Raw genomic sequence first — 12556 nt, 5'->3', positions numbered from 1 at the left:
ACAAAGAGCAAAGGAGAAAGAGAAGAAACCAAAATTGCAAACTTGTAAAGCTGGTTCTGCATAGACACAATGGAGAATTTAAACTAAATTTTCTGTTTAAGAAAGAGGGCCTGAAGTCCCCAATCAAGCAGCTTTCTATCCTCTGTGTCAAGGTAAGAACACTGTCTATTTTACTGTTGAATGGTATTTCACCTGCTGCATCACAAACATGATAATTTGGGAGCAAAATGGGTAGAGGCACTCCTTTTCAGGTGCCCATCCTCAGTGCTGCCACCACACCAGACCAGGGCCTGTGCTCTGGCTCCCCCCGCTGACAACTTCACAAACAATTCCCAAAAGGTCGCAAGGTGCCTCAAGAGCAGAAAAAGAAATAAACTAATTTATTTCAATTTATTCTTGTCAAGTGGCAGAGAAATTCTGTACGCTTTTAAGGTGAACACCAAGCACATAATCAACCTCCATAAAGTCTGATACTATTTAGGATGGTTATATCGAAGCCTTTTTGAAGTGGCTAGGATATATAAAAGCTATTAAAAAAAACCTTATTAAATCCCTGTCAGAAACTGCAGTGTGAAAAAGTCTAACCAGTATTTCTCCTACAAATGAGAAGAGTTCTCTAATATTCTAAATTAACAAAAAAAAGGAGTTAAAAAATAATTATGTGTTTTTCTTACACTACTGAGAAAAGATACTTACAAAAAGGCTAATAAGAAAATTAAGCAGTGGTGCTTCAAAAGTATAGTGCTTTAACAACTTAACTTTGGTCAAGGGAACAAAATGCTTCTGCAGAAACATTTGTAAATTACTGACAACAGCAAGACACTAGAACAGTAGTACACCTCACTATTTAAAATTATTCAAATTTAGTAAAAAGTAAACCTGTTTGATACATTTACAAAAGTAAAACGAGGGAAGATTATTTTACTCAACCGAACCCGAAGGATTCTCTGTATACTATAGCTGAAGTGAACAAAGCAATAATTGAGTAAACTCTACATTGCCAACGCTCAGGGAATGCACATTCAAAGGAACAGATCCAAAAACTTAAAATGTAGGTAACAAACATTCCATCTACTCAATACTTTTATTTACTACATATTCAAGTGCAACACACTGATAAAACGTGCAAAGAGAAATCAGAAAAGATGGATTCCATTTCAAGACAGAGACAAGTAAAAACAAGCATGATAGTATTATAAAATAAAGCCATTCTAAAGCATGAATAAATAAAGCATATCTCAAAATACAATAGTGACCAAATAATCATCACATTTCAGAAGTAGTAAAAATAAATTCTTTCATATGCAACACATTGTATCCAGGGATAAAAAAACATCCACAACTTAAATACACTAAGCAAGAAAGACATCAAACATTAATTGGCAAGTTTAGGAATAAAAACATGCTCCAATAGTAGGTAATCCTCATCCACTGTCTGAAAAAGGATACTGAATTGGAATGGTACCAACTGTATTTCTGCATAGGAATTTCTAACTTGCTCCAAGCCTACTACTCTGAACTACTTAGATGTTCTCTGACCAAACACAGTGGTTTAACTCTCAAACCTATATATAACGTCCACAGCTTCTACAGTATAATTTCCCATGTAAACTCTACTATGTATCTCAGGTCTTCAAGCAAATTAAATACATTGGATATACTCAACATCATAATTACGCAGATTTAGCCCTAGATAAAGAACTATCTCACCTGGACTTCATGAGGGGTTGGGTCACCCATTTCTTCAACCTTCGACGTCCAAAGGAAGTTTTAGTATGATCCAAGACCCAGAGTAGGCTTCCTTTTGTTTTCATATCAGTCTAAAATAATAAAAATAGCATAATTATTTTTAACTGAACAATTAATGATGAAGTGAAAGGATCTTCACGACACTACTTAAACATTCTGTTTAGGACTTAAGATATGGCAACTGCATGTTCGTTTACCAATCTTGTTCATCAGCAATGCTTTACATAAAGGACCTCCAACAGTCATAAGACACACAAGTATGTTTTTCCTGTAGCCAGAAAATCTTTTTAGAAAATGACTGGAACAAATTAAGCAAGTCTGTACATAAAGGTCTGTGCAATAGCACAAAAGAAAAAACAAACACTACTGCAGTCATATCACTTGACTGCAATTGCTCAAGAACTGAAACTTTTTTGAAAGTTCTTTGCTAGGCAGAGTGCAATAAGATTTCTAACTCGTACTAAAAGCCAGCACAGATTAACTTTCATTTATGCTTCTGAAAAACATAATCCTCCTTCAGTTTAATCCCATTCTAAATAATTTAAATTTTCCGGGTGAGATTTGCAAACTAACTTAACTAACTTCGTTGGGAACAATATGTCAAATGGCTGTGAAAATCTCAGCATTTATTAAAATAACATTACATTTGTCCTTACCTGATTCTGTAAAATTTCAAGATTTTTCATTGTTGTCCCATTAATTGTCATATATTCAGTTTCACTTGACAACCGTTTGAAATTGCTGGGGAGAGGAAATCCATATGTCATATTTTAAATTTGGGCACAGATGTAACTGTGGAACACTGTCAACATTCTTACATTAGAGAATTCAGTAGTTATGCAAAATTAAAAAAAAGTCAATTAAAGAAATTAAAATCTATTCAAATAAATAAAAGAACTGAACACTAATAATTTCTTTTAATTTACTGCTTAGGAAAACAAGATTTATGACTCACTTCCCCGTTTCCTACAAAGACTCTGACAAAGCTCAGAATAAAAATCCATCTCTCCTATTATCTAATCCTGATCTACTAAATGGTTAAGGAAGTAATGTCTTCAGTCTGTGATGAAACTGAAAAAATGTGTGCTTTTGTTAGTATTCTGCTATGATCACTGTAGGATCAGGGGAAGGGATAGGACTAAGAATTAATAATTCAGGAGTGGAACAGACTTTTAACACAACTTATCAACAAAACAGCATATCAAAATCCATATTCTTGTTTTTTACTACTTCTACAAATTTAAACAGGCTGCAATTATTTAGGAAAATAAAAATAGGGTATATTTAAACTATTTTATTTTTAATATGAAATAACTATGACCGAAATTACTTGACTTTTTGACACTCCCTAACAGAACTGGGTAAGACCAACCCAAAGGTTGTGTTGGTTTAGAACCAACGTTAATAGAATAATTGTATTAGATGTGTAATCATATTAGATATGAAATTTATTTCAGTCTCAGACATACACATGAGGTAGTCGAGACCATGAAGTGAAGTGCAAGATCCTTACTAAATGCTTCTGACAAATCAAGTCATGATTGTCTAGGTTAATCATACTGCTGACTGCCCTTTGCACAAAATCTAGGACACTCTTTATTGCCTTAGACTAAACAGAATGACTTGCTAGGTAGGATTTAAAACTGCTTTCTTGACTTTTCAGTGCATTCAATTTTAAACTCTCTATGGGAGCACTCAAACGCTCAAACTTTTCTGTGGGGCACACACAGCTGCATTATTGCTACACTAAAACCAAAACCAACACTGTAACTTTCAGAAACATGAAATATTCAGAAACTAATGTTGTATATTTATAATGTATGCAGGTGTTTGGGCCTGCTAGCAAATTTGTTCCTAAATAATGGGTTAAATTACAAATATTTTCCACAGATTTTATTTAAAAAAAAAAAAAAAGTAGATTCAACTGAGTGCCCTCAAGTTTAATGATAGTTTGGAAGTACAGCCAAATCAGAACTGCACCCGTAGTCATAATTATTCTGAACTAGTGTGCTATTGCAGCAAATACCAAAGTGGATGAACGAAACAAAACCTTGGAGGCAAAAGCAGCAGCACTTCCCGAAGTACACAATATTACGAGCAACAAAACAGTAATTTATTATCTTCAGTCACAACTGCTGATGCTGGCAAAAATTAAATAAAAATTATTTCTGCTTTGCTCCCAATCCATATGATCAACAACACATTCTACCTACTCTTCCAAAAGCACCTCTTCTGCATCTAGGACTTACCTAAACTACAGTTTCCCCCATTTGCTGCATTTCAACTTGCTACTATTCAAGTCTGTGATCTCTTAAACCCAGCCGGAAAAGGACCAAAGCCTTACCATCTCTTCCCAAAAGCAAAAAGGATGCTTTTGGCTATTTCTGTCAACCCTCAGTCACCCATATGCAAGTTTCAAGAGTGGGTTTACTGGTTCTAATGTTTCCCCCCTTCACCTGGCTTCAGAGCACATAACACAAAAGTGTATTCTGTCACAGCAAGCTTGCTCTCTGGTAATATTTAAAGACAACTAACTCTGCTCCACTGCAGAGTATATTTATTATTCTTTCAGAATCAGATATGCTAAAGTTGTTCTCATAGCATAAATTATGTGTGTTTTATATTATCCAGGTGTTTGCTTCATCTGAGTTACTCCACCCTGCTATTAACCCTGGTAATTGAGAGCTTAGAGTATAAGAATAACAGCCAAGATCAACTGCAGTATATATGCCCAACCAACAATTCCAGATGTCACAGCACAGAACACGTTTTGCTTCCACCCCCTCATTTTCCTTCAGCTTGGGATCAGAACTTGATAAAAATGTGAACAAAGACAGACTCTTTGTAGGGAATTTAGGCACCAAATGGCATAAGAAGAAGGTTGTAAACAAATATTAAGTCAGTGCTGCATTTGCAGCAAGGGCGTCAACACATTTCTTCTAAGAAATTCTAATATGCTGCTAACAGCTACCTCCTGCATCAGTAAAAATGACCCTTCAAAATCACTTCAACCGGATCACGATGACATAATTCCTTCTGTAGTTGACGGTGTGACCCGAGTTTCAAAGAACAGACTTGCAGCTGTCTCGAGTACTTAAACAGCACAAAAAACAAAAGATGGAAATGGCTGGCAATTTCACTACTGAGAAGTAAGGCAAGGTAGAATCTCACCATCCGGGCTGAGAAAAATGAGAAGAGGAAAAAACAAGAAACACAAGCTTCTAGTAAGATTTAGGAAACTTCTGGGGAATACTTGTGAGAAAATGGTTCCTAGTCATAAAATGACTTTTCAGAGTAGAACCGCACTTGATGACGAGTTTAAAGGGTTACTATGTTTGCTTTAGGACAGTAAACTACATCCTCAGATTTTGATTCTTATGTGTTACCTGTGAAATTGAATCTTCTTGGTCATTCTGACTCCTGAGAAGCTTGTAGTGAAGGACAATTTTTATGTTTTATTTATTATTCTCTCCACAGGAGATATAAATAATTTCATACTCAGTAACCCAGCCTAAGTGAATGCATGTTATTCAGATCAGTAGTTTTCAACTACTTTAATTCTGCAAATCTGTAAAAACTTTTCACCAAAGCTGCAAGGCACTCCATTGAAAGCCTACCAAGGAGCAGATTTTCTTTGCTCAATTATCTTTTACAGACCTCTAGAGTCCACATCTTTGAGATTTCTAAGGGTGAATAAACAACAAAACAAACCTATATATTTAGACAAGAGTTGTGGGAATCCCTATTCAGCTTTAAGGAGTAAAAACAAATCTCTCAATTTCTCAGAAGCATTAGCTTTCTTTAGGTATGAAAGACGTTTACCACAGTCTAAGTAGTGAAGGACATCAAGCCCAGACTATGTTTTTTTATTTAATTAACCAGTTTTAAATTAGTTAGGCAATATCGCCAGAGGGCTTGGAACTTCTGATCCAGCTCTCTGGTGTGATAGAAGTCCAGTAACAAAAAAAACCCAAAACACACAAACACACAGAAAACAAAACTGAGACATACTAAACAAAGAACAAGAACAGATATGAGAGGACCTGGGAAGGATTAATAGAAACAAAAATAATCTCCATTATTTTTAATCCTGAATTAGTCTTCTTTTCTCCACTGAACTGACCTCAAGGAGTAGGTCTGCAACTTTGTTCTACCTAGATGTCTGCACTTTCTCAGTCTGCTCTTCTTGCACACAGCCTCAGCACTCCTACAAGCTCCAAATGACCAGACTGCAAGAGGTCCTGCCTGTGGCTCTTCTGCTAGGGTCTCAAAAGAGATGGTAAATCCTTTGCTAAGCACCTCTTCTTAGTGCCTGCAAACCATGCCTTTCCTTTTCAGTTTCTGTATCTCCTGAGCTGACCTTGAAACCTCCCAAAATCACTTCAGTACTCCCTTTTTCACTCTGACATCATCAGTCCCTAAGAGATACAAAAGCCTTATTGAACACCATTCCCTCAATTTCTATAACGTTTTGCCTGAAAATTCAAGGATGTCCACCATTTTAAGCTAAGAACTTACATTTTGACTTCTCTCTTAATTACATCTTGCCAACTCCCTTCCACCACTACTACAAGGTACAATCAAATATTTCTCATCATCTTGAATTCTTTCTCTTTCGCCTCCTCTCTCAAAGCCATTTTAACCTTCCCCTCTCTTCTTTCACTTCTGCCTCTGTCTTTTAACTTCACTGCTAGTAGTTCTCCAATGCCAAAGCTATTCACTTTCTTCAGAAAGATACCTGGCTCTTCTATCCCTGCATTTCTTAAGTTCACCTATCACTGTTCAAAATCTAAGAACTACATTCTCTCTGTTTCATCTCCAATATGCTGGAAAACATGCAGGTAAAATTAAAATACACCAAGACACGTTTCCCCAGCAATTGCTATACAAATGATGATTTTTCAAGCAAAAGTGGGTATACTCAACTGTATTTGAAAACCTCTCCTAGATGCGTACCAACTTCTTGTGAAAAGCCAATAAAAGGTCTCTCACTATGTAAAGGTATTAGAACACATTGATCAAAAAAAGCTTGTATCATTCATTGTTAAATCTATTTTTACTTGCTGCTAGAGCTGCAATGCAGTCTAGCCATATCCCAAGGTCCTGCTGTGGCAGAAATTTTATTTTATTTTTAGTATTTTGCTTTATCTAGCTTCTAGCTTTATCTAAATATTAAAACAAAACTTACTTCCACCCACTAATAAGGACCCCTCATAATTTACATGATGTTTCATGACTCTTACTATTAAATTGAGCTGGAATTTTTTTCAGCTGGGAGAAGACTGTTTATCCAAGAAGGTACAGAGGTGTAAGGAATTTTTTTGTCATTCTTCCTACCACATAGGTCTTCTTCATCCAGATCTGTGTCACTTACATTAATAAACTGAAAACTATCTCACAACTCTGACTTCAAGCTCACTGACTCATCAGTATATGCTTACTGACCTGAATTCTCCTAGGAATTTTAAGTTGCTTGACAGTGCAATGGAAGGATTTCTCTTTTATTTCTTGCAGAATCACAAAAGATCCATGAGCCTGACAACCTTGCTTAAAAGGCTTTCCCTTTTCAGTATTTAGATAGTATTTCACTGGCATTAGGAAAAATATTGAAGTTGAGTTCACCTCAGTATTTGGCTCACTATTTCAATATATGTAGCACACTAAAAACATCAAGCAGAATTCAGTATCAAGCAGTCAAAGCAGTAAAGTCTTTAGAAATAAATACAGTAGAATGCAAGCACATGAACACAGGAACAAAGTTATCTCAAAGAATGTATTTTATTTCTTCATAGTGTATCACCAAGATATCAAATAGTTCACCACCTTTCCACTCAGATGCTCTTACATTCACATAAAGAACATTACAGCAACCTTCAGCAGGCAAATGTCAACTCTAAGATGTAGTGCTTTTCTTTCCCAGTCTGTAATTACGCTTGATTTTAAGATGCAGCTACTACAAATGTGACTGACTGCTGCTAGATAAGCCTCCAAGTAATGATGTTTCTCCTCTGGTACTGAATTAATTCTACATAAAAGATGGATTTTATATTACCCCCATCACTATGTGTAATTGCACATAGGGCACTGTGATAATAGTGATCTACAAATGTGACCATGGAATAGCATTTCCTAGGAGTTCACTTTCTTCTCACAAGATTTCTCCAGCTCCTCCCTCGCTACCCAAACGTTTTCAAAAAACAAACAACAACAAAAACAAAAGCCAACCAAAAAGGATTAGCGGGAACACCACAGTGCTACACCACCACAGGTCGGAGAGCTCCTTGATGGATGAGGCAGGGGAGATGGCTTAGAAGACGGAGAGTGCAAGGGCAACTTAAGGAAGAAAATCCATTCCAAAATCCAGAAAACCCAGGTATACATAATTTCCAAATATTTTAGTAGATACCTGAAAAATGTTTAAAGCTGACATCTGCAGTCAATTTTTTAAATGCTGCTGCATTTTTTAAAAAAAAAATGGTAGTGTACGGAGCCCTTCAAACTAAGACTTGAAACTTCAAGGATTTCATATAACAAGTGAACAATCTACACCTGACACGCCGTATTTCCAAGTATTCAGTTTACAGGCAGACTTACTTTGTTAAATCCTGCCTACTTACAGGACAGAGGAATACTGAGACAACCAAGATAATATTTTGCACAGGATCCATGACAGATAAAGCTGTTTAATTAAAGCACGCAATAAGCCTCAATGATAGTTTCAAACCCAAGCCAGGTAGGATAGCAATCTTTTATACTTGTGCAAGACAGGATAAAAAGATGCTTGAGTAGAAATACCTTTCCATTTTCATTTGATTCCACCTGCATAAACCTGTTACGAATTCTGACTACTCATCTGAGCATATCTAATAAGCCTAAGTGTTGGGACTACTTAAGGGAAGACAAGATTATTTCCATGTCTGTGTGTTTTTGTAGTAACTTTGCACAAATAGTGACGGTCTATCAAGAACTTTTTACATGATTGTTCCTCCCACTCCTAGTGACCGCTGAGCCAACTCAAGGGATTTTTCAGAAAGCCAGGATGTGTTGAAGGTCTATTTTCTTTATAATTGATAACTAGATTCACCAGCTCAAACAGACAAGCTGCATACTGTCTAAACATTACGACACATTAGTATTTATACCTGCTTCCAGAGCTATAGAAAATTATTTACATACCTCTGGCAAAATATATTAGTTTTTTTAAAAAGCTGCCAAAAAAGTCCCAAATTTTGTTCACAAAGTAAAACGGAGGTTGAGATATGATGGCTGATATTGATTAACAAACTTTAACATTTCCCTCCTAGTATCCACCTGGTTTTGTACCTTGTTTGTTTTCAATAACACTTGTCAGCAGTACAAGTTCACTTACATTACTGATAGTCATGTCTAGACAAACATACTTCATAAAGATTTTCATGAAACACACACTTCTTTCAGTTCCGATTAGGAGCTTAAATGTACAATTTTTACAGAGACTATGTTTATCACTGTAGCAGGTGGGTTATTTACATTGTGGGGAAGTTGTCTGCTAAAACTTGTAAGATAACACTGGTATGTATATTGGTGCTTTGAACTGGAAGTTTCAATAAGGCAAGTTACCTTGGATTGTAAAGCATCTTTTCCAAATTAAATTCTTTGAGGTATGCAATTACTGCTGCTAGGGAGGAAATAACAGGCTTATCCAAGCTTAGTATTACAGACAGTTTTTGAGGATCTAAAAAAAAAAAAAAAAAAAAAAAATTATTTTCTTGTTAACTCACTATTTACTTATAAATTTTAGAAAAAGCATAATCTGTTTTTCAATTTAATCGAATAGAAATCTGGAATATATATACAGTGTCTATGATATCTATAAATCAACATAAAGTGAGGTTCCAAAATAACATTTATGGTTCCAAAGAATGTAGAACATTACAATAATGTAAACATATTATAAAACATAAAACATTTGACTGCACAGGTTTTTCTTCATAAAAATGAGTTATTGTTGGCATAAGAAATTCCTAAATATACAAACTAAGAACTGAATTCTGAAATCTCCATTACTGTAGGCAACATCTGTGCAATTCAAAAGGAATGAGGAGGCCTTGGCACATGTGCTGATTTATCTGCCCCAGCCAGTCTGCAGAATATGGTTCCATCTTTGTGTGACAGCTAGTCGTATTTGATAGTGTTTCTAAACAGTGCTCTACTACAGACCCTGTTCCAGCTGCAACAATAGGAAAATTCACTCCATGATATCTCAACATAAAATGGTCTTTTTTAAAACCCTATTTAGTTTTTTAGACCTGTTTTTCTGTCCTTAGAGTATTAATACACATAAGAACATTTCAGATGTTGAATAATTTCCCTCAGTTGCTATATATGTGTGAACTTAAACCTGTATAAACACACATCTTCAAGATATGAAAAAAAAGGGTTGTTAGCCCTGTATTAATTTCTATTTAAATAATGTTCACTTTCAAGGTTCACCTCCTCCAAGCTCAAAAAAGATACCAATGGGCAGAAAATTAAGCAAAGGTGGCAGAAGGTCTACATAGATAAACAGGACGCTCCCGATTAACTCAAAAAGGAGGAGTATGAGAGATGGAAGCACGGACAAGTGACCCAGGAAGAATAAAGAGACATTGTTCAAGCTTGCAGGGATGGGGTTAGGAAAATGAGGGCCCACGTGGAGTTGAGACTGGCAAGGTACGTGAAGGGCAACAAGAACTTCTACAACTACGTTAACAGCACAAGACAGACAAGGGAAAATATGGGCGCACGGCCGAACGGGGCAGAGGGTGACAACGGACATGGAAGAGGCTGGGGAACTCAACACCTTCTTTGCCTTGGTCTTTACTGGTAAAATGTGCCTTGGGATGCACACTTCTAAGACGTTATAAACAACAGACCTGTAATATCAGGGACTTCTTTTGCGTAAAAATCTGAATGACATACCTGTAGTATCAGCCACTTCTTTTGCATAAAAATCAGTAACCAGCTCAAAAGCATGGCTGTATTCAAAATGGTGGTTCTCCATCCTTTCTATCCTAATTCTGTCATCCCGTAACCTGCAAAGCGAAAATAATTGACTTTCAGTATTTCTGCTCCCTTCATGAAGAACACTTAAGTAGGTTACAAAGGTGCATTTTCTTTCATCTTTCCTTTGTTAAGAATTGAATGGGTAAAGAATGAAGACATGAGCTCCTTGGGCGGGCTGAGAACATATCTAAGAGCGTGGTGGCTTTTTTAAACCTTTCTTCTTTCCATTGTAAAAGCACGAACAAGTAAAACCCAAACAGCAACAGCAAGGAAGCCCAAAAGAGATTTCAAGAGGTTGTCTCATATACCTGCAAGGTAGATGTAAATGTGTTCCCATCAATCATAACAAGTATTTGCCATATCTGTTCTTAAAGACTTACGATGATTAAACAATGAAACAATTCTCCTGTGCTATTACCATATCTAATTTTCCTTTATCTTTAAATGCTTTGTTCTGTGCTGCGCAGCTTGTTGCAACTTTAACCTACTGCATCTTTTCCTATATGCAGCTGAAACAAAGTATTCCTGTCCCTTTGTTTCACAACTATTTGAAGATTTTTCCTCTTCCTTCTGCTATGGGACTTGATTTCTTTCAGTCTTTTTGCAGTCCAGGTTGTCAAGGATGTTATTAATGATAACCCAGTCCTTCCAAAATGTCAACAGTTCCTCCCAGTTTAACAGTACCAGCAAGCGTAGCAACCTTACTCTGTTCCACCATTAAGCCAAATTAGATCTCTTCCATGAATCCTTCCCTGCTGTCAGCAAGTAATTGAGAATTACAGCAGTACAGGATTTCAGACAGTTTTGCAACCCATGAGAAATTCATCTCGCCTGCTTCCTGTGACCCCTGCTTACACAGCCCGCTTATGTAAGACAGTGGCAAAAAACCTGTATTCATCGCAACATGCAAGAGATCAAAGTTGCTCAGTACCTGGGCTTGAGTGTCAAGCAGCACACCCGAGATGCCAAACTGCCTCAGAGAAGACTATGCGTGTGGTGTTTACAAGATACAACCTGTCTACACTGGCTGCATTTCCTAACTGCTCACTGAAATTAAAACGGGATGCTGCGTTATCAATTCAATTTGAAAAGCTGTTAATACAGCATTAAACAGATGTGCTGGTTTAAAAAAAAAAAAACCAAACCAAAACCAAACAAAAACCACAACAAAAATCACACACACTCCCCCTGCAACCCTGTACATAGTTACACAGCAACAGAATGCGCACTGAAGAAGCAGCCAGTAGAAAGCTGTCAGTAAAAGACACATGTAAAACCTACTTGGCCTCAGATTATTCAGTCTCATACCACCATGGGACATGAATTAACCAAATACTTCTAGCACATTGGAATTACGCCAATGAGAGAGACTGCGTAAGTATTATAGGAAGGAAATTAATCAATACCCTTTTTGAAGGGCTTTTCAACTTCACAGGAAAAAACAGACAGACAAGTTTTCTGCATTACATCGTACATATTCCCATCTTAAAGGATCAATACGTCTCTGAGGCTCAACTCTTAAAGATGAGAGTTGTTTTCCTATAATATGTATCAAACTGACTGAGTCTTAGAGGTCTGACTTTTTTCAGCACATCCTAGCACATCCCTTGCTTACTTCGAGGGCCTTAGTTTTAACTGACTGATCCAATTAAGTTTTCAGTCTTTAGACCCTCTGGGATCCCCCTCTGCCCCAACCCTACTCAGAATGAGCAAACATTTTTAAAGCAAATGGATTTCTGTAAACAACAATTAGTCTGTGTTCCTCAAACTTCGATAACAATCA

General features: G+C 36.5%; 1 protein-coding gene across 1 annotated transcript in view; it reads right to left on the bottom strand.

Annotated features, from left to right (window-relative positions):
- Window positions 1–12556, bottom strand: part of MSH3 (mutS homolog 3) — a 119129-nt gene that overhangs the window by 65158 nt on the left and 41415 nt on the right. Inside the window, exons 9-12 of the mRNA XM_074569706.1 lie at window positions 10690–10802; window positions 9349–9463; window positions 2406–2490; window positions 1711–1820 (exon numbers count right to left, since the gene is read on the bottom strand). Coding sequence (XP_074425807.1) covers window positions 1711–1820; window positions 2406–2490; window positions 9349–9463; window positions 10690–10802 — 423 coding nt within the window. The remainder of the gene's footprint in view (window positions 1–1710; window positions 1821–2405; window positions 2491–9348; window positions 9464–10689; window positions 10803–12556) is intronic.

Source organism: Larus michahellis, chromosome Z, assembly GCF_964199755.1.
Source record: "Larus michahellis chromosome Z, bLarMic1.1, whole genome shotgun sequence".
NCBI classification, from domain to species: domain Eukaryota; kingdom Metazoa; phylum Chordata; class Aves; order Charadriiformes; family Laridae; genus Larus; species Larus michahellis.
The sequence above is the reverse complement of the archived record's forward strand: the minus strand, read 5'-3'. Positions and strand labels throughout refer to the sequence as shown.